The 24,445-nt window shown below is 32.8% G+C and overlaps 1 protein-coding gene and 2 pseudogenes across 1 annotated transcript; 2 read left to right on the top strand and 1 right to left on the bottom strand.

Moving 5' to 3' along the window:
- Positions 1–9,096: 9,096 nt before the first annotated feature.
- LOC104748775 (transportin-1-like) lies at positions 9,097–24,418 on the bottom strand (annotated as a pseudogene).
- LOC147927200 (uncharacterized) lies at positions 19,956–20,923 on the top strand (annotated as a pseudogene).
- Positions 20,968–21,480, top strand: LOC147927199 (uncharacterized). The gene has a single exon (XM_087488108.1). It carries the CDS (start codon positions 20,968–20,970, stop codon positions 21,478–21,480), a length of 513 nt encoding a protein of 170 aa, XP_087344234.1.
- Positions 24,419–24,445: the final 27 nt, after the last annotated feature.

Genomic DNA, 24,445 nt, shown 5'->3' with positions numbered 1-24,445 from the left:
TAATTTCAATACATAATATTCGTTAATTAACACCAATGATTACCGAGTGCCATTGGTCAAATACACTAATAATCGAATTAAATCAATTATTAGCCAGCCATCTCTGATTATAACGCGCTAGATCCGGTGTATTGGACCATATAAAGCATAGTATATATGCTCATGTACGTACGTACGTGATTCCAAAAGAAATCTCCAATACCATTGCAAAAAAAAACAAAAAATAATAGAATTATAGATATGGAGCTGAAGAGGACATTGCTATCCAAACGAGGTATATTCCGGGCGGTAAGTTTGGTAAAGGACCTTCGCAGCAAGCGGCTAACGAAGAACAACTTGATCGGAGCATTAGAGCTGGCGAAGAGAAACGGTGTTGTTTACGAACAAACGAAGGAGAATGGACTGATCAGAATTAGAATGTTGGTAAAGAAATGTGACGTGGAGAAGCTCATTTACAAAGGTGATGACGACGTTTTAAGAGCGTCGTTGGTTGAACAAAGATTGATACAACTACGAAGAAAACACCATGCCAAGGTGTGGGAGAAGAAAGGAGCGGCATGTTGGACTCCTGCGTTACGAAGCATTCCTGAAGAATTTTAATTTTGATTTTTTTTTTCTTCACTTATTTCAATTATTTCCTGATATATCTTTTTTTTTTTTTCTGATATACCAGTTTTGGCTGGAATTCAGATTTTTAATATATTATTTATCTATACTATTAAAGCAGAAGTACTCTCTAGAGTAAAAATGGACCATGACTTGGTTTTGGTAGGTTTTTCATTAAAAATGATTAGAGAATCACAAAATTTAATCTAATTAACCTATTGATTTCATTAAATGACGAAAATACCCTCGGTCGATTACTTAAAAAATTGCCGGGTCGGGACGCGGATCCTTACATATCCGACTACAGAAGGAAAAAAATCCGCGGATCTGTTTGTACTCCAGAATAATATTTTTCGGATCCAGTATATTATTTCATTCAAGATTAGTTAATTAAAGTCCCAAACAGATTTATTCGTTATAGGCAAACACTCTGATTTCATTTTCCTTTAAGGTATTTAAATGAAAACCATAAATTTTAATTACCAAAAATTTGGATATTTCCTTAATTACCGAGATTGATCTTAACAGATAATCTTTTTAAAGGAATATTTAGTGATTCAGTTAAAATCTTTAAAAACGAATATTCAAGTTACCAAATCTGACTAAATTGCTTGATTTCCGATATTATAATATATTTCCTTAACAAAATTTTAGTAATTAATTGTGAGTAGTATAGATAGAAAGAATTAAAAACGCAGAAATTATATATATGTAAATATGTAAACTAATTTACAGAAAAGGTGTATATCCCACATCGACTAAATATTATGGAATATGGTTCATAATCACTATAAATATGTGACTAAAATGTTTTGAGTACAAATGAGCAGGAAGCTTGATTTATCAGGTATCCAAATTTAACAGTTTAATTTGGTTCTATATTTGAAAATATTTAAACTTTTAAAAAGTAAACATATTATAATATATTTATGTTTTTTAAAAAAGTTTAAGATATTATAAATATTTAATTTTTTATACAATGTTTAAATTATTATAAATATTTGAACTCCGTCGAAAATTTAAAATATTATAATATATTTAAAGTCTATAAAATATTTAAGTAATATTAATATTTTAATTCTCACTACAAGAAAACACGTGATTTGCAACGTATATCTGCGACGGAGAAACGTCGTCGCAAATTTGCTATGGATTTGCAATTATTTTGCTACTCGGAAAACGTTGTCGTTAATTCCTCGCAAAATTAGCGACAGATATTTCCCTCGCAAATTTGCGACGGAACTAAGACACCATTGCGAGGATAAGTAAATTCCTCGCAAATGACACGCAATTCCCTAACAAATTTACGACGAATTAGCGATAAGACTGCCGTAGCAAATTTGCGAGGAGTTTACGAAGGACTAGATGTCGGCAAGCACGTTTTCCCCGAGTGTACCTGTTTTGTCGGCAAAAAGGACACTGCCTCGCAACGTAGCAAGAAATAAATATCTAAAAGCAACCTGTCGCAAATCCGTCGCAAATTCCCTCGCAAATCCGTAGCAGATATTTTTAGAAAGTCTATAAATAGCCAGTCCGTGAGACATGGAAACTACAACACAAAGCAATAAGAAAAAAAAACTGGTGGGAGAGAAAAAAAAAATTCTGAGAGCAAGAGAAAAAAAAAGAGAGAAAAATAATTGTCAAAAAAAAAATTTGTGATAAAAAAATTCTAGAGAAAATAATGTTTGGAGGTGGAGAGCACGAGATATATACAATACGACGGTGGATGTACAATCATAGAGACCCAAACACCGGTGATGTGACGAAAGAGTTTTGTGATGGCTTGCGCGGTTTCATGTACCAGGCGACCAACCAAGACTTTGCTCGTGAAAACGGTACAATATTTTGTCCATGTCCTAGGTGCAAGAACATTAATTATTTGGAATTTAATCTAGTGAAGAAGCATCTTTCTAATAGAGGATTTATGCCAAATTACTATGTATGGTTCCGTCATGGAGAGGGTTGTTGCAGTAACGTTGGAAGTAGTAGTATGAATTATGCTGTTGATCAACCTAGTAATTATGGGCATCAAGAATCTGATCAATTTGGTTTTTATGGGTATAATGAAGAAAATAGATTTCATCATATGGTTAATGATGCATTTCATGAAACTACTGCTGCATTTCCTGAGAATAATACGGAAGAACCCAATGTAGATGCACAACGTTTTTATGATATGTTAGATGCGGCAAATCAACCTATCTACGATGGATGTAGAGAAGGGCATTCTAAGTTATCTTTGGCATCTAGGATGATGACAATTAAAGCTGATAATAACTTAAGTGAGATTTGCATGGATTCTTGGGCTGAACTCATTAAAGAGTATTTGCCACCTGATAATGTATCGGCTGAGAACTACTATGAAATACAGAAGTTGGTTGCGAGTCTTGGATTACCATCTGAAATGATTGATGTGTGCGTTGACTATTGCATGATTTTTTGGAAAGATGATGCTAAGCTGCAGGAATGTCAGTTTTGCGGGAAGCCGAGATATCAGCCTACTGAAGGAAGGACACGAGTGCCATATAAACGTATGTGGTACTTGCCTGTTGGTGATAGATTGAAACGCCTATACCAATCAAAACGGACTGCAGCGGCAATGAGATGGCATGCAGAACATTCTACACACGAAGGAGAGATTACACACCCATCTGATGCAAAGGCGTGGAAGCATTTTCAATCGGTATATCCTGACTTTGCTCAAGAGTGTAGGAATATTTATCTTGGGTTGTGTACAGATGGTTTTAGTCCATTTGGTATGTCAGGGAGGCAGTATTCTTTATGGCCTGTTATATTGACACCATACAATCTTCCTCCAGATATGTGTATGCAAAGCGAATTTTTGTTCTTGAGTATTTTGGTACCAGGTCCTAAGCATCCGAAGCGAGCTCTAGATATCTTCTTGCAACCTCTGATTCATGAGCTTAAGCAATTGTGGTATGAAGGTGTTCAGACATATGATTCCTCAAGAAAACAGAATTTCAATATGCGGGCAGTGCTAATGTGGACGATTAGTGCTTCCCCGCATACGGAATGTTATCTGGGTGGACCACACATGGAAGATTATCATGTCCTTATTGTATGGATGGTACAGAGGCATTTCAGTTAAAGTATGGGCAAAAACCTTGTTGGTTTGATTGTCATCGTCGATTTCTTCCCTTGCATCATCCGTACCGGAGGAACAAGAAGTTGTTCAGAAAGAATAAAGTTGTGCGTGTTCCCCCACCAACTTACGCCTCTGGCAATGATTTGTTTGAACAGATCGATTACTATGGTGCTCAAGAAACATGTAAACGTGGGGGTAACTATCACACACCAGCAAACATGCCGGATGGATAGTGAATCATATTTGGCACTAGGTAAATTATAATGGTGTTTTGTTGTGTTTTTTTCATAAGTTTTTGTTGTGTTTTACAATGGTTTTGCTACGTAGTTGCGAGGTCAATAGATATTGCGAGGTATTTGCGAGGTTTTGCCGAGGGTCATCTCGCAAATGCCTGGCAATATTAAGTAATTGTAATATTTCTAAACATTTTAAATATTAGCTTGAATCTTGGACCCAAGATTTTGCTGGTTTTAAAAATATTAATAAAAACATTAATTAGTTAAGGTCTAAACATTATTTAATCTTTAGTTTAATTTAATATAAACATTAATTAGTTTTTTTTGTTGTTTTAATTTTCGAATTATATGGTTTTGTATTCCAACGTATTTGCGAGGAACTCTAGCAAAGCCGTCGCAATATTTAGGGTTTCCTATTGCGACGTTTTTGCGAGGGAACGTTGCAACGGCGTCGCAATATTTGCTACGGATTTGCGAGAAGTCAAAAAGTTTATATATACACCGCAGCCCTTAGTTTGAGCTCGCTCAAACCACGCCGCATCCAAAACCCTAAATTCTCTCTTCTTCTTCCTTCTTCTTCGTTTAACCTCTCGCCGTTTTCCGGTTAATCCTTCTTCTTTCCCTAATTTCTTCCTCCAATCTTCTTCTTCTTCGACTCGACTCGGCTTCTCCAAAGGTAAATCTGACAGTCATTTTTCTATAGTTTCATTTTGAATCGATTTACGGTTTTTCATTCGATTTAAGTGTTGTTTTATTCGATTCACGGGTTTTTCAATCGATCTGTAGATGTTTATTCGATTTAGAACCCTTAACCCTAAACCGATTTAGAACCTTAATTTATTCGAATTTGATCTCAGACTTTTTTTTTTCTTGTAGATGTTTTCTTGGAACGACTACACACGATTCCTCTCGCAGACTAATGCTCCAAGTCCATGCAGTGGTGGTTCTCGAGGGTCGTCATCGGGGGTTCAAGGTTCTCGACATGCAACCTCACAGCATAGGCCTCCGACACCTGCTTCATCTCCACCCATTCGTACGCCTCCAACCGCTGCTGCATCTCCAGCCACTCCTACATCTTTGCCTCAACGTTTAAACAGTATGACGTTGGAGGAGTTACTCGAGAGTCCTGGCCGTCAAAATCTAACACGATTAGATCCAAACCGTCCACCAGGAACTCTCTGGTAAGAGAATGATTAACTTATTTCAATTTTAAATTTGAATTTTTAATTTTAGGATCAATACTTACATCAAAACAATTATGTTATCCCTAGGTTTTGTGATGATGGAGGCGTTGCAGCCACTGTCCGCAGCATCTTTGAAAGAGATTTCAAAGAGCCTCATGCTAATTGGTCACAAACGCCACATGCGGTCGTAGATCGTTGGTATGAAACTTTTGCGGTAAGTAATAGTTTAGTTTAGTTTAATCGTTGATATATAACTTATGTAGCTTGGATCAATACTAATATATTTTGTTTTCTTTTTACAAGCAAACATATAACTGGGACCGTTCTATAAACGGTAGAGTTAGACATGAGTTTGAGAAGAAGTTGAAGGAGCGGATGTGTGATCAAGTGTGCCGGTGGAAGGGAAAGTGGAGGGAGAATGGTGATGATGCAAGGCCGCGATGGATTGATCCTCAAGTATGGGATGGACTAGTTAAGTATTGGCGTGATCCCAAATCAGAAAAAAGAGTATCAACGGTCGTAATGCTCGATATCATGATCCTGATGGCACTGGCATACATAAACACCGCTCAGGCCAGACCTCTTTTAAAGCTCGTGCCAGAAAACTTGTAAGTTTCTAAATTCTTACAAGTTACTTCTTGTCTGTTAATTCTTACAAGTTACAAGTTTCTAAATTCTATGTTACTTCTTGTCTTTTTCTTACTAATGACCTTTGTCTTTTGTTTTACTTTGTGTTAGTCTGAGGTGACTGGTGAAAGCACTCCGGATTATCTACGTGTCCTAGAAGACACTCACAAAAAAACCCGATGGGAGTTTTGTCGATGGAAAGTCAGAGTCCATCTTCAATGAAGTGTCATCAATACAAGAGGTTCAGTCTCAGCTCTGTTCAGGGGATAACACGGAGAGTTCTGCTTCTGGTGGGTTGTCTGTTCATGCCAAGAACAAAATTTATGCCGAGGTAAACTTCTATTTTATGTTGGATGTTTGATGTTGCCTTATTGTTTGGAGTTTTTGTTGGATGTTGAACGTATTTCTTGTGTGCTTTTGAAAACTCTAAAGTTTGTCTTGTATGAGTTTGTGTTGTTGTTTTTAGTTTGTCATATGGTATGCTAAGATTGTTCTTGATAGTTTGTCATAAGATTAGGATATGCTACATTTGTGTTGTTGTGTCTGTTCTAGGATCCGAATCTTGTATGTCACTTGTTGGCTGTTTCAAATGAATATGAAACTAATTGTTTGATTGTATTGCTCGTAGGTTGCTCCGAGGAAGAAAAATAGACTTTATGGAGTTGGTTCTCTGCAACATGAAGCATCTTCAGACCATTTTGGACCATCGCTTCCGCCTACTGAGGATCCGATTGTTCTTGCTCAGAAGCTTGCTGTCGCTGAAGCTACTCTTGCAACCCAGGCCACTCAAATTCAAGACAGTGCTCAAAGGATGCATAGCTATGATGCATATTTTGACTACCTTGCCGGCAAGGATCCTGAGTTTGCTGCTAAGTTTGGAAGCAGGCTTGTTGACTCCAATCCTCCAGCAACACTAGACAGCACAGGCACAGACACAGGCACAACCACTGGCACAGATACAGGAACCGGAACTGGGGTTCCCTCTCTATCACCCTCTTTTTAAGACAATTTGATATTAAGTTCTAAGGTTGATTTTGTTTTTTTGGACATGGTTCTAATGTTGTTGTTAAGACAATTTTTTGTTTCTTAATTTTTTGTTTAGAAACAAAAAATTGTCTCGGTTAATATGTCTGAATTTTATTTTATATTTTGATTATAATTTCTATTTCTTATAAAATATTGTGAAAATATAAATATATAAATATATAAATTTGAAAATCAAAAATATATATATCAAAATGAAAAAAATTCTTAATTCCGTAGCAAATTTATGCTACGGATCTGCGATGATTACTAATTTGCTACGGATTTTGCGACGAAACACATATCTAGGTTTATAATCTTATTAAAACTTTGTGACGGAAACAACGTCGCAAAAATCTAGCAAATCTGCGAGGGATTTACGTCGAACATATTTTGCAAGAGGAAAGCGAGGAATGTTGTTCATCGCAATTTACGAGTGCTTTGCGACGGACATTTATTGCAAGAGAGGTGCGAGGAATGTTGTTCATCGCAATTTGCGATGTTTTGCGACGGACGTCAATTCATCGCAAATTTTGCGAGGGAAGTGCTACGTGTATTAATTTGCGACACACGATTAGCGAGGAATTGACGATCCTCGCAAATCCCTCGCTAACACCAGTTTGCGAGGGAAGAGCGACAAATCTTGCCATCGCAAATCGCGTGTTTTCTTGTAGTTTCTTAAAAATTTAAAATATAAAATTTTTTTGAGTTAAATCCGTTAAAACATGGACCATGACTTGGTTTTGGTAGGTTTTTCATTAAAAATGATTAGAGAATCACAAAATTTAATCTAATTAACCTATAGTTCTGATTTCATTAAATGACGAAAATACCCTCGGTCGATTACTTAAAAAATTGCCGGGTCGGGACGCGGATCCTTACATATCCGCCTACAGAAGGAAAAAAATCCGCGGATCTGTTTGTACTCCAGAATAATATTTTTCAGATCCAGTATATTATTTCATTCAAGATTAGTTATTTAAGATCCCAAACAGAGTTATTCGTTATAGGCAAACACTCTGATTTCATTTTCCTTTAAGGTATTTAAATGAAAACCATAAATTTTAATTACCAAAAATTCGGATATTTCCTTAATTACCGAGATTGATCTTAACAGATAATTTTTTAAAAGGAATATTTAGTGATTCAGTTAAAATCTTTAAAAACGAATATTCAAGTTACCAAATCTGACTAAATTGCTTGATTTCCGATATTATAATATTTCCTTAACAAAATTTTAGTAATTAATTGTGAGTAGTATAGATAGAAAGAATTAAAAACGCAGAAATTATATATATGTAAAGTTGTAAACTAATTTACAGAAAATGTGTATATCCCACATCGACTAAATATTATGGAATATGGTTCATAATCACTATAAATATGTGACTAAAATGTTTTGAGTACAAATGAGCAGGAAGCTTGATTTATCAGGTATCCAAATTTAACAGTTTAATTTGGTTCTATATTTGAAAATATTTAAACTTTTAAAAAGTAAACATATTATAATATATTTACGTTTTAAAAAAAATTTTAAGATATTATAAATATTTAAATTTTTTATACAACGTTTAAATTATTATAAATATTTGAACTCCGTCGAAAGTTTAAAATATTATAATATATTTAAAGTCTATAAAATATTTAAGTAATATTAATATTTTAATTCTTAAAATTTTAAAATATAAATTTTTTTTGAGTTAAATCCGTTAAAACATGTATTTTTATCAAACTATAAATTAAGCCATGGAAGCAGGATATGTCTGTCCTCTTACAAAACTACTATCCGATATTGCGGAGTGTCTATTCTCTTACAAAACTACGTACTATCTACTATTGTGGTGTGTCTGTTTCCGTGAAAAACTACATTTTACAAACTACTTACTCTATTAGGATTTCCAATTTACTGTATAACCCCAAATATACAAATAAATACTATATAAACAAAGAAAATAAATTAAAATAAAAAACTATATTACAAAAATACAAATTACAAAAAAAATAACTAACAAAATATATAATCTCGTGCTGTAGCACGGGTATCACCTAGTTATATGTAAAGACTTTGACCTTTTTGAAACAATTCACTTCTTGTTAATGATAAAAGATAACAATGACACTTGTTCTTTTAAAATGAAACCACAACTTGATTAGAAGACTTATCAATGGTCCAATTATAGTTTGTGAATAAATCATGAATCCAAGTATCCAAATGATCACATATTGTATTTAAAATGTAAATGCAACTGAAACTCTTTTGCTCAAAGTCTGTGATTCTATTTATTGTTTGCAATGAGAATTAATAAACCAGAGCAGATCTCTATGAGTTGAGACTAATCAGTGTACACGATCAATCTCACATCCGATACCACCTCGCAAGCCTTTCTTTAACAAGAGGATCCAAACCAGATACACAATCAGCCCATGAGTTTCTTCCTAGCATCTGAACCGAAAATATTAAATAAAAAACATTAACAATTTGGCATCCGATTACTTCTAATGTACACTAACAAGCACTTGGAGGCGCTCTTTGGTTAAAATATGAACTTAAAACTTACGCCTTTGTAGCCGTTCAGCACTCGAGTGAATTCGGTTTGGAGGTCCTCGTTTCTTATTTCCTACGATAAAATAAAGTTAAATGGTCACAACCAATTGTCCAAAAGCTTAGTGAAAAGATGGAATTGAGCTAGGAGAGTTGTCACAATTAATTCTCTTTTCACTTACTTGCCAGCTTGCAAAGGCTAAGCATATGTAAGCAACTGAGCTGCATCCTACTGATGGATTCGCTTTAACCTAAATTATGGAGAACACTTGTAAAATATCAAACTTGAATCAATGTTATAAAAAAAGCAAAAACTAGAGAGAAGAATTACCATTTCACATAACCCACTAAATGCAGCTTCTTTCGTAATGTCATCATCAGCTAACCTGAAAAGAAAGTGTAGTTAGAAACAATTTTACCAAGCCAAATCCAAGACAAAGGTTCACTCACGTTGCACATGTCTTGCACCAAGCCTTCATAGAGTACTCCATGTGTGGTGGAACGAGGTCTGGACGAATCCATGCTAGTATTCCAAGGGTAATTGCACTGTTCACAGTTAGGTCAATCGTATTGCATTCAAGTAGTGTAGTTGCGCTATTCACAACTAATGCCTATTTATTTACAACAACAAAAAAGGCATACCTAGATACATGGCCTGTAAAATCTTGAATTTATAAGGCTGCTAGACTCACCTCTCCATGTTGAAGAATCAAGCCTAAGGAAGAGACAACATTGGTCATGATTGGTGAGACTTCTTGACGGAACTGAAAATATTGAGTTCTTATCATCCATGAGTTTTCTCTTAACCAAAAACTTCAAGCATAAATCGAAAATATATATCAAATTGGTATTACCTCGAACGCTAATTCTCCAATTGCTCTTCAGGCATTGTTTGCAGAACCAAGGTTTTCTCCGGTAAAATTTTCACTCTTTACAAAGCATAAATACAGTCAAATACAATAAACAAAGAGATAATGTATCATAGCAATGTAATTGGATACCAACCAGTTGTTGGCTTGCGATGACGAGGAACTCAGGCATGCGGGGTTGTAGATAAAGCGGAAATACCTGTTAGTCATATCCACAAACCAATGATTACTTTAACACATCTAGCACAAATGATGACATAATCTCACAAAACTAGTAACTGTCACTCTCCTTGACATTAATTTGATTATGTAAAAGGAAATTAGCTTGACGAATAAAAGTACACCTTACCATTGCAAGATCATACATAAGGGCAAAAGCAGTTTCTCTGACATCAGGAGTTTCATGCATGCAACACTTGAGAAGCAAGTCCATTAGATTACTTTGTGAAACCTACGTAAGAGCGATGATGTGAGTATTCATACATCCGGTTTTGACAATTAAATGGGTCATATTATAAAATACAACTTTGATATTAGCGAAACTAATTGAGTAATTCACTGGGTGATCATGAGTAAACCCCGTGTGAACAAGACATCAAGAACGGGAGTACCATAGATTTTATCCCACGGCCAAGTCCGTGAGCAAGTCCAGAAACAAGCTCAAGAGAACTAACAATGATTCTTTTGTATTCAGCCTTATCAAAAACATGGTTAACCTAAAACCAACACAAGCTATAATTAAACAACAAACAAAAGTGTTGAGATATGATCAACCTTGAAACAGGAAGTTGTAGTGGATCAGAAACTTGTCTACGTTTGTTTAACATGGACCTGTTTGGTCTGTCAGAAACTGGGCCATATATTAGTGTGAAGCCCATACAAGAACTGACTCTGTATTAGGTATAAATACATAAGGTCAAAGTGAGAGAAAAGAGAGCTGCGCCGAACCCTAGTTCAGGCGGTTCTGAAGAGGTGAACATAGCTAGAGAGAGATGTAGATTCTCGGTGTATCTAGGCTCAATCTCTTGTTATTCTTCTTTCATATGTTGTTCTTGTGAGACTCTATCTACGATGTTAGATGAGTGTGAGAGGTATGTTGTAACCATAACACATATGTAACTCTTGATCTATAATGGATGTTGAGGACTCTGTTTCCTCCCCAGACGTAGCTGCTAATGCAGTGAACTGGGTTACCAAATCTCTGTGTTTCTCTATTTTTGTGTTCTCTCTATTTCCGTGTTTAAAGCTTGAGTTAGATCCATCAATCAGTACTTGATTGAATACAAAGTTGTTGTATCGATTTACAACAAAAAGCATGCAATAGTTATGTATAAGCCCTAATAAAATGTAGAATTGTTCTAAACTCAAGCATGTGAAAAAAGAAAAATTAAGAAAATAAATTGGAAAATGATCGCTCCAAGTCTCTATTGAAATGATTTCATAGAATTATGAATTGAACCTTAGCTAGTTGTTGTTGTTGGATGATATCCAGGCTCCTCCGGAAAACAGACAGAGCAAATGGAGCGAATCCTACTCCTAAAGCCTGAAACATGGAAACACAACTTGTCATAAATAGATTGTTCATAGTGTTAGTAGCAATATTAAATAGGCTCTCAAATTAACCATTTATCAAATGCAAGAAGTTTTCAACCCCATATTTAATTTGAGTTCTTAAAAATAACAAAATGTTCACTTACTAGGATAATTTAAATAATCTAGAAATTAAAGACCGTACATATATATCCTTATGGAGTTTGACAAGTAGTACCATATACCTCAGAAAGGGATGTGAAGCATTTTAGCAAATGAATTACATCTTTATCTGAACTTGAAGTTTGTTGCAACTTTGAAACCAGTGGGGGCATCAAAATCTCAAGATAATTAGGCTGCATAAGGGGTTAGTTTTAAGTAGGTTAAAACATGTGAAACTACCACTATTAAAAATAATATATATATATATATATTACTCGCCATATAGCTAAATTTACAGGACCATATTAGCCGTACACATACCTCATTCAGATCGATTCCAACTGAATCTGCCAGTGCTCTAATACCATCATAAACAAACTTTAAGTTCTGCCTCTGGATGTATGAAAGCAATGTGTTAGGTAGTCAACAAAATAAAATATTGTTTGAAGTCTATAATAGCTGCATAAAGATTTAGTATGGCAATATAGTTAACTTTAAGAAAATTTAACGACCTGATATATTTCAAGAGCGCGCATTAGATGGCGTAGTATGACACTCAGGTGTGGCACTAAGTTTTCCCCAGCATCCTAGAAGTTGACAAATAAATTATTTTTTCTCAACAAAGATCAATTTATTAAAATTTTAACTTGAATTTGGATGAAACTTAATTATGGGTTCATGATGGAACAATCTTTAATTGGAACTGAAATTAGGTCCAACTTCTATACTATAGTTCAAGAAATACTACAGAAAATATCACCTCCTTAAGATTTTCTTGAGAATTCTATGGGAAAAAATATTTATATATTAATGTAAGAGAGTCAAGATATTAATAATAGAATAATTTGATATAGTAGTAAAGGTTCTACATATTAGGATAAATTTGAAGTATATATATATGACCATAACTGTTTGACAAAAAAAAAAAAAATATATATATATATATATATGACCATAACTTGTCTAAGTTAGAAAAATTAGAAAAACTAATAAAAACAAAAGGTGCTACATATAAGGTTCTCAAAGAGTGTTCGTGAACATAACTTCTCTAAGTTTTTCTAAAATGATTTTGATAATATATTTTACAAGTATCTTCGTTCTTTCATATTCTTCTTCATTCTTAAAGATACATTCGGCTTCGGTTAATTTCTTTTGGGTATGTAGGTATTAGTTAAGCTAACGCTAAGCACTATAGAAGTTCTCTACACTTGACATAACTTAGAAAATTGCAAAACGAAAAGTTACCTCTTCAATAGTTATCAAAGCTAGACATGCCGCCTTCTGGACCCGGTTGCTTGTATCCAAAAGTTTCGGAAGAAGACCCTCAAGAGCTTTCTCAAATAGTTCAGAATTCTTGAGATCATCATCTTCCTGTAAAATAATAGTATCAAATCATTTAAAAAGATTGTTTGAATAAGTAGAAGCAAAAAATATCTTGTTCAATCATACCTTAAAAACATATGTGCCAAATTGAGAAAGTGTCCAGCAAGATATGCTTCGTATGAGAGGAAACTTATCATCTAAAAGGGGAAGAAGGATTGCTACAATCTGCAAAGACAAGGCACTCGAATATTAGTAAACTTTTTATTAACGGATACATCAATTATATTAAACGAGAAGTGAAAACGTCTCACATTCAATCTCAGCAAAATTTTACCATTATACCATTAATGAAATTGTCCTTCACGTTGTAATATTTTGCCCCTGGACGTAAAATTACCTATTTTTCGCATTAAAAATAAATCAAAAATCGGATTAGAAATAATCTAATTGCATAAAAAGTTAATTGCACAAATAGAATTTGCTAAATTAATCCCTAAATTTTATGAATAAGATCTCTTTCACGCTTAATCAAAGGATACATGACCATAATATAACACGCATAAATTGGGTAATTAATGGGCTTAGGTTAGATTTTTTAAAGATCCACGTAAATAAAAATTATGGGTTTATGCATGAAAAAAGCCCGATGAGAAAACACCGTCTTTCTGTAAACCCTAAAAACCTAGAAACCCTAAAAATATAGATGCTTTACAACTATAAATACAATGATTTCGTATGCTTTCACCATAACCCGAAAAAAGCATTCTTCTCTTGAATTTTAATAATTCTTTTATTATGTTCTCAAATTTTTATTTGTATTCCGATCTTGCTGTTTTTAATGATACATCGACTGATCCCTTTTAGTTTCCTGTTCGTATAGTGGTTTCTTGGAAAGCAAGATCCACAAATCATAAAGCTTTGGTTGTTGTTGGTTCATCTTCTAATCAAGGTATAAAATCGTTTTTTTTTTTGTTGAGTTTTATAGATTCGTTCATATTCTCAATTTCTAATTTGTATTCTGATTTTGTTGTTTCTTATGATTCACTTTTATTTTCCTGTTCGTGTAGCTGTTTCTTGGAAAGCAAAATTTCAAATCTTACTGTTTTGTATTATTCACCTAATTTAATGTGTTTTTCTGATTGTGTAGTGGTTTCTTGGGAACCAAGATTCGAAACTCACCAAGCTTCGGTTATTGTTGGTTCACCTTTAAAAAAGGGTATAATATTTTACTATTTTGAATGATGATTTACATTAGTTTCTTTTGTCATGATCTCAAATTTATATTGGTGTTCCTATAATGTGTTTATGAATAATCTACGGATCTACAGATTAATTGTATTTACCTGATTCTATGGTTGTTTCTTATATAATAATTGTATTCAGATTTTGCTGTTTCTTATGATTCACTTTTATTTTCATGTTCGTGTAGCTGTTACTTGGAAAGTAAAATTTCAAATCTTACTGTTTTGTATTATTCACCTAATTTAATGTGTTTTCCTGTTCGTGTAGTGTTTTCTTGGGAACCAACATTCGAATCTCACCAAGCTTCGGTTATTGTTGGTTCACCTTTAAAAAAGGGTATAACATTTTACTATTTTGAATGATGATTTACATTAGTTTCTTTTGTCATGATCTCAAAATTATATTGGTTGCGAGGCAGAGATTATATATTACTATATTTTACTATATATTAGTTTCACTACAGATCTACAGAGTAATTGTATTTACCTGTTTGTATGGTTGTTTCATATATAATAATATAATAATAATAATTTTTTGATTTAGGTATTGTGGAGGAGACTTTGATACTTAATAATATCAGGTATAATTTCTTATAATTATAATTCTTATCACGATTGTATTTTCCTTTTAAAAATTATTTATAGTTTATAATAATAAATAGTAGTTTTGTCTAAACTTGGATTGCCATGTTTCAGGACTATTATGATCGTAGATATCCATGGATTCGATTTATGGGTATTTCGTTTTTTTTAAATCGTGTTATGTAATTTTATGTGTAACTTAAATTCTACCATGTTTTATCTATTTTTAAAACGTTATATAAACATGTTTTATTTGGTAAGTTTGATTTACTTTTAACTAAAATATTGAACAGGTTTCACCTAGGGAATGCTACAATGAAGATGGTCCTGAGGATAATGGTATGAATCATCCGATGGCTACGACAGCTAAATTCTCGGAATGGATTATATTCAATACCCAAGTTGCTCAAGCTAAAGGAATTACTTATTCTGAAATTCCAAAACCATTTGTTTGGTGTCCTAGAGATATGATATGGAAGAGAAAATCAAGGAGAAGATAATTTCAATCGCCATACAATATTCCTATAATATTTGTTTCGTTAAATTAATTTGAAATTTCTTTAAATGTAACAGTAGTCATAAATTTATTATATTTATCTTTCATCTTTTTGAAATTATTTCACTTTAATGAGTTTTGTATGATATACAGTCTTCTCAATACATATAAAATACTTATCGTCATAAAGCTATTATATGGAAGACAATATAAAGTTGTTATCGTCATATTTCTCATATTTTTATTTCAATAGAAATTGAGATCGTTGAAAAAATTATGGTATATGCGATTAGTAACAACTTTAATTCAAGCAACAGCAAAATTCAAACCGAGAATATGAACGAATGCATGTATGGATGCAAGTCCAAATAAAAAAGTTTTTTGTTATTTTCAAAGTCTTCGCATTGGTTAAAACAATTTCGAACTGACATTACCAAATTGACATAATTGTTTTACGTAACTTCCAATCACTCTTCCTATTCTCCTTTCTTTTTTCTAACGTCTAACCTCTCACCTTTCTTCTTTCTAAAAAATAACCAAGTACCAAACAAGGAGATGGTTGCATACATAGAAGATTTGAATCCATCAACAGATAGGTTGAGTATTGCTGTTAAAGTATTGAGGCTGTGGATACCCGAAATCATTATAATGCAGCCTACCTACATTTGTTTGATCTTGGTTGATGGGAAGGTAACAATCCATTTATATCCATCATCTCCTTAAAGTTTAAATCTGAAATTAGGTTTTTCCATATAATTTAGGGAAAAAGAATTGAAGCTAAATTCAGAAGTCAACTTTACTTTGCTGAGTACATAGACGTGTTGCAAGAAGGACGATGGTTTCTACTTTACAAATTCCAAGTTGTTGAAAATCAGAATATTTACAGGAATTGTAACAATTCTTTCGAAATATTGATCACTCGCCAAACTCGCATCACTCCGATCCCTCCTAGATGTGGAGACAATTTTTTTCATCTAATAGATGCACTAACAGTGGAAAATGCTGCAGAAGATGAGAGTAATTGTTGTGTTGGTAAATTAATTTAAATATACTGTTTAACTTACTGTTTTTATAAAACATTATTTCCTTAGATTCATAGTTTTCTGATTTTTTCAGATTTTTGTGGAACGGTGGTAATGGTAAGGCAAGGTCGTAAAATTGTTTTCCTAGAAAATGAAGTTGGATTCAATGGTCTGAAAGAGGTTCTTCCCTTTACTGTAATTAACATCAAGTAAGTTTATAGTTTTAAAATTTTAAAAACAAGTACTACCTCATTTGATTTATTTTTGCCAATGAAAATAGTACATAATTATTAAGACTGAAGTTGTCAATTGTTGTTTTTTTTAATGCAAAGTAACGAACAGGTTGAATGTATTGCCGTCGGTGATACATGTTCGGAATTTCGTGAAAAATGGGAACAACATGTTGCAAGTCCTTCCTATGCCAGTGAACCAATATTGTGTGTGCTTACATTTTGGAGAATCTCTGTCTTTGGAGGTATTAAGCAATATATAAGCATTTGTTTTAGATAAGCCAATATATCAAATTAAAGATTTGGAACTTACTTATTTTTTTAAAAAGGTCGGCATTGTCTAATGTCTCAAATAAGATGTTCTAAATTTTTACTTGGCAACGAAGCAAGAGCATTCACTACAGATCCTGCACTATAAGTTCTTAAATTTCCTATACTATGACAGATTATTAATATGGAATCTTTATTATAAGATGTTTTAGTTATTATGTTCCTTTATCTTTCGCAGTCTTTGTTTCCATGAATCATCAGACGATGAAGATTACAACGGCTCAGAAGAAGATGAGAGTGATTCTAATGATTCGATCTAATGTTAAGACTTGTTCGCCTATTCCTAAATTTCGTAAAAAACTTTCGTTTACTTACTATTGAATTAAGTTAAGCTGTTTGTTGTTTTAATATTGGACCTATATTTTCGCATATTATGCGAATAACTCTTATGGGATTTTTAATTTATATTCAAATATGTCTTTTAAAGATACTTTTGACAGAGTACCTTTCATGAATGACAGATGCATGCCATTTATATAATCAGATGAATGACATATATATCTTTATAATATGTTATATATATTTTTTTCATACGGATCATTATCTGAATGATAATAATTATTGAAAACTTAAAGTGATAAACATGAAAATAATTATATTTTGGAAATGAAATATATTAATTAGATTTTACATAATATAGAGATTATGATGCAAGTAAATATTGTCTAAATAAGTAAATAAAATTTATAATAGATATATATGTGATATATTTGCATATATCTATTATTAATTATAAATACACGAATCTCATAATATTTTATTTTAGTATTTAGGAAAATATACTAATTTCTAAGGTTATATATATACAGAGACGTTTGATAGATCTTAAGTACAATATCCAAAACTCTTGAATATTCCAAGGTTCTTTAAAACTTTCGACACATAATTCTTTAGTTATGTTTCAAAATCATAATTTGTATATAATAATTGATTTAGTTTAGTGCAGGTTAAATTATGGCTACGAATTGTCCGACTGATCGTGTTTCACGTTTGAATCCTTCAAAATACGAATGGAAAATTCGTGTTAGGATTTTGTGTTTATGGGAAGAAAAAACTCTTCGTCTTGGTTCAACCCTAGAGATGGTCCTAAGTGATAATCAGGTTTGCTAATTGTTTAAATTGTTAGGTAATCAGGTTTTCCAAATTTTGATAGAAATTTAATTATATTTGTTTTATTTAAATAGGGTATAAAGATCCAGTGTAGTTTTCGTGGTGATGTTTATGACAGATTTGTGTCCAAATTTCATCTTGGCGATTGGATTGAGCTTGAAAATTTTAAAGTTGTCGATCAATATGGGTCATGCAGAGCTACCACGCATCGATACAAGATTATTATTTTGTATAAGACCAAGATTAGTTAGACTTCGATTGTTGGAGGTGAAGAATATTTTGAATTCATCGATTATAATCGAATATTAAATGGTTCTTATTGTGATGATTACTTGATCGGTGAGTTATTTTATTTATCTACTTTAGAAACTTTCATAATTGGTATCTTTATATACAAACGAAGGAAAAATGGGAGATTCGTGCATAAAAAAGGTTTTGATTGTGATAACAGCTTTGTTATTCCGTATAACCGGGAATTTTCTATCCGTTATCGTGCTTATATTAATGTTGAGTGGTATAATCAGTCACGTTCAGTGAAATATCTTTTCAAGTACATTACCAAAGGGCCAGATTATATTAGAGCTAACGTAGGAGACGAAGACGATCAGAATGAAATCAAGAAATACTATAACTGCAGGTATGCCTATTTATTTAACACATATGTTTAATTGAAAATATGTGTAAACCATAATAATTTAATATTTATTAATATTATTTTTCTTTATTAGATATGTCTCCGCATGTGAAGCAGCTTGGCGAATATTGGCTTTTCCGATTTGCTATCATACTACTCCCGTTGAGAAACTTCTGTTTCATCTTCCTGGACAGGAATTGGTAGTTTACAATGAAGATGATCCTATTGTAGATGTAATGAAGCGTTCAGCCAGAAGATCTAAACTGTTGGCCTGGATGGAATGCAATAAAAAAAACATCCGGAAGGTAGAAGTCTCACTTATGCTGAATTTCCAAATATGTTTGTGTGGATTAATAGTAAAAAAATCTGGCAACGAAGATCTGAAAGAAGAAAAAGTTTTGCAATAGGTAGAATTACATATGTACCACCTTCGATAGGCCCGGCGTACTACTTGAGAGTTTTACTTAATACAGTTCCAGGTGCCACAAGTTTTGATTTTTTAAAAACGGTAAAAGGTAAACTGTATAAAGAATTTAAAGATGCATGCTTTGCATTGGGATTATTGGATGATGACAAAGAATATATTCTAGCTATAAAACAGGCAAGTGTGTGGTGTTTAGGGCCGTTTCTAAGGAATTTGTTTGTCATACTATTGCTTTCGAAAAGTGCTTCGGTGCCTCTCGATCTCTAGCTCGCTACAAAAGACATATTGTGCGAATATATTTTGTATTTGCAAAGGAACCGTACGAACAACCACAGTAAGTATTTAGTTTTTAAAATATAAATAAATATAATAGTATAGTATTTCTAAAATTTACTGATCTACACTAATGTATGCGATTATTATTCTGATCATAAATATGTCAACTAAAAAAAAATTATCCCTAATGCAGGTCTAATGTTAAGTCAGGAACTGATAACAAACTTATGCTTAACTGAGATTGAAATAATTATGCGGTCCAACGGAAGCTCTCTGTCAACTATTGTGAATATGCCTAAACCAGACCAATCTGTGATGGATAATAATGAGAATAGGCTTCTAATAGATGAGAGAAACTACAGCCGTGATGAACAAAGAGAGAATTTAGACAAGTGGTTACGTATGTCGACCGATGAGCAACAAAGTGTCTACCTATAAATTATTGAAGCTGTGAATTGTAACAAGGGAGGTATGTTTTTTGTTCATGGATTTGGTGGTACCGAAAAAACATTCTTGTGGAGTATTCTTGGCGCTGATATTCGATCTAGGGGTGATATTGTTCTTAATGTTGCATCGAGTGGTATAGCTGCTTTACTTATGGAAGGTGGTAGGACAGCTCATTCTAGATTTGGTATACCCATCCATGTGGACGAATTTACAATATGTTCGATAGATGGTAAATCACATGTTGCCGAGTTAATTAGAGAAGCAAAGCTCATTATATGGGATGAGGCTCCAATGATGAACAAATATTGTTTCGAAACCTTGGATAGGAGTATGCGAGATATTATGAAGTGTGATCGGATTTTTAGAGGTAAAGTTTTTGTTTTAGGGGGTGATTTTAGACAAATTTTACCGGTTGTGCCAGAGGCTGGGAGAGTTGGAACAGTTTTAGCCTCTATATACTCATCATTGCTTTGGGATAGTTGTAAAGTACTTCGGCTTACACAAAACATGAGGCTTCGCAAGGCGAAAAATAGTCAAGATGCAGATGCTCTCTCCACATTTTCAAAATGGCTACTCGATATTGGGGATGGCAAGATCAACGAGCCTAACAATGGTGATGTAGAAATAGAAATACCCGAGGATTTATTGATTGTTGCATGTGATAATCCTATAGAAGCAATTGTTAAACAGATATACGGTCCATCATTTCCAACAAGGACCAATGCAAAATTCTTTTGCGAAAGAGCTATTCTTAGTCCAAGAAATGATGATGTCGATAAAATAAATCAATATATGCTCTCTCAACTTCAAGGTAAATTAAGAGTGCAACTTTTTAAAAAATATTTTTTTTGCAAACAAAATTCAATATAAACAGTTACTTATTTGAATTTTATTATATCCAGGGGAAGAAAGACAGTATTTGAGTTCAGACAGCATCGAGACTTCCGATACAAGTGCATACGACGATATGATCTACACTCAGGAATTCTTAAACAGTATTCACGTTTCTGGATTACCTAACCATGTTCTGACGCTAAAAAAGGGAGCACCTATCATGTTGCTTAGGAATATTGATCCTAAGGGAGGTTTATGCAATGGTACGAGATTGATTGTAACACAAATGGCGAATCATGTTATTGAAGCAAGGATTGTAACAGGTAAAAGAAACGTCAATGACAAAGTTCTTATCCCTAGGATGTTTGTGTCGCCACCGGATGCAAAGTTTCCCTTTCGTATGAGGCGTCGTCAGTTTCCCGTTGCTCTTGCATTTGTGATCACTATAAACAAAAGCCAAGGACAGACGTTGGAACATGTTGGATTGTATCTACCCAAGCCCATATTTACACATGGACAACTATACGTTGCATTTTCTAGAGTTACAAGCAGAAAAGGATTGAAGATTTTGATTACAGATGAAGAAGGGAAATGTCAGAACAAAACCCTTAATGTAGTTTTCAAAGAAGTCTTTGAAAATATATGATTTTCTTTTAAGCATCTAATATCTACTATAACGTTCCATTCCATAATATTGTCATCTAATTCTCAGTTTTTTTCACCTTAATGATATTACCTTTTAAAATATCAATATACAAGTGTTAAGTTTTTAAAAATGAGTACGGAAAAACATATTAATATCCAAGTGTTAAGTTTTGAAAATTGAGTACGTATAAACATCTTAAACACGTTAACATAAATTATATTTTCTACATAAAAAATGTGATGAACCTTATATTAAAACTGTGTTTATTTATATAATATTATAATTTAAAATAATCAGACTAAAGCGAGAAATAAAAAGATTGAGACGCAACGTTTAGTCGTGACTCTTTGTATTCTTACAAATCAAAAATCCTCTTTTTGTTTTCGTTAACATTGAAGAATCAAGCAAAACCTAATTTGAGAGAATCATGAAATTCGATTATATTGCTGATCTGGTTCGAGAAAGAACTAATTGGTGTATCAATGTCAAGGTCTTACACTCTTGGACAGTCAGAGAGTTCTTCAAAAAACGAGTTCTGCTTCTTGTGGATCAAAAGGTTAGAGTCATTATCTGAATGATATTTACTTAAATTTTGAGTTCTAACAGTTGTTTTATAAAAGACTTCTTACAAATTTTTTGTTAAACTGTGAAGGGTGACACTATTGAAGCTCCTTATTTGAACGATACACTCGCTAACCTCCCGAAATATATATACGATGGTGAGTGGTACAATATTAGAAATTTCAAAGTGATCTATCCAACCCTGGAGGATAGGAATACTCATCACCCCTATCAGATTAAATTTACGGGTCAAACCACAATGACGCTGCTCGAATCATTGATTCCTAAGAATTACTTTAGGTTCGAGGATTTGGATGACATAAAACATGGAAGAATATATCATCCCATAACTTTCGGTAAGTATTTCTTAAATTGATTATATTAGTTTGAAACAATCCGTCTATATAGTTAATTGGTATCTTTGTGTTTGAAAAGTAGATTCTTAATTTTAGGATTTATGAAACTTTGTGTATTGGTTCTTCACATAAAAAAGGAATAATAACACTTTACCAATAATAGATTAGCAACACTTTGAAAACCTATATTCTCTATTTTCCCAAATTAGATGTTTGTGTGTGTATAATGGATGTTGAAGATAGAAGACGGCCTGGGAGTATCATTGATATTAATGAAGTTGTTCTCACATTGTTGAATGGCAGGTACTAGATATTTAATTTCCCTCTATGATTGTTACAATTCAAATTAGTTTCTGTCAACATTTTAATTGAGTTCATAAACATGTAGGTGTGAGACTGTGAAGTGTCGTCTCAAAGACAACCACGCTACTGAATTCAGGACCATATGGCAATCAAGCGGGTGCCATCTCATATACAAATCCGAACCTGTATTCTGTGTAATGCGGTTTATGAGGGTTGGAGAATATGAAGGTATGTAACGTAAGTTTTAATTATCATAAGGTAATCAATAAAATTACCTAAAATTCTAAATGTCCATAGGTTCACCATGTCTTGAAAATACCTTAAACTCTTCGAAGATCTTCATAAAACCAGAGTACGAAGGACTGGAGCATCATCAGGCTATGTAAGATGTAATTATTTTTATGAAATCAAGTTCTGTATGATGTTAAAGTCAAATTTCTTAAAACAATTTATATATTTGCAGGACTGAATTTGCTGGGCGTTATTATATAAAACATGTGATGAACCAACAAGGTTAAAGCTCAGTAACTCAAATGTAAAGAATGTGATGTTGGCTGTCTCTTTTTCTTCTATTTGAAGGACTCTATATTTTAGTTTTTGTATTAACCGCTACTCAAATCCAACTTTCCGTTACTCTAAACTTTATTTTGTAATTTAGATAATACATTCTAATATCGAACTTTTGGAAATTGCTTACGCTCTTACAAAATTTGGTATTACTTATTGAATCTCAATAGCTGTTTACTACAGTTTAGAAGTTTATTTAAAAGACTCAATTAGTAATTCACATTTAGAAAATTATTTTTCTTTAGTGAAATAAGTCTTTTACTATATATGCAAATACAAAAATGTATTTATAATCCAATAAAATATTATAAAGTTTTAAAAAATTAGTTTAGAAAAATAACATATCATAAAGTAACAAAACAATTATTATTAAAATCTTAATATCGCGCTTTAGGCGCGGGTACCTCCTTAGTATTATATATAGGAGATGACAAAATATCATTTATGAACTTGCCTCACACAACTGAGTGTAAAAAAGTTTACAGCATCCTTCAGCAATAGTTCCAAGAGCAAAAACAGCAGCTTCCCTTTCTTTCCAAGTCTCATCATCAGATTTTGATAATTTTACCTAGAATAACATGTTTTTAGCTATTTTTTTCAGGTCGATATACCAACAAAAATTAATAATATTTACCTCAATAAGGGGCATGAGTATTTGAAGAATTTCATCTCCATGTAAATCAGAGAGAATGCCAATAAATTTTGCAGTGCGTGCTCTTAAATTTCCCACGTTAAACAAGTCACCACTATGTGCCTGTCATAAAAAATAATTAATATAACTAAAATATTTGCATTGTATATATAACCCATTATTATTAAACACAACACAACTTGTGTGCTTATATCAAATCACATAAAATAGATAGATAATGTACGAAAACGAGGCTTCAAATCATATAAAATAGTAAAATGAATGAAAATTGAATAAAATCGTTTTTAAGAATAATCAAGGTTTTTAAACCAAAAAAAAAAAAAAAAAATCAAGGTCACAATAACACACAACTGCACATGATATATATCTGGTTGAGATTCATCCTCCTGCAAAAGAAAATTGCTTTCAAACATTTCATATAATTTGAAAAATGTGAGAAACCATATATGATCAACGGAAAAGAAACCTTTTCACCCAAAAGTGATTCATCGTAAGCCATGTTTGAAAGCAACATCTGATAAAGAAT

Source organism: Camelina sativa, chromosome 15 (assembly GCF_030686135.1).
Source record: "Camelina sativa cultivar CO46 ecotype springtype chromosome 15, ASM3068613v1".
NCBI lineage: Eukaryota > Viridiplantae > Streptophyta > Magnoliopsida > Brassicales > Brassicaceae > Camelina > Camelina sativa.
The sequence above is the reverse complement of the archived record's forward strand: the minus strand, read 5'-3'. Positions and strand labels throughout refer to the sequence as shown.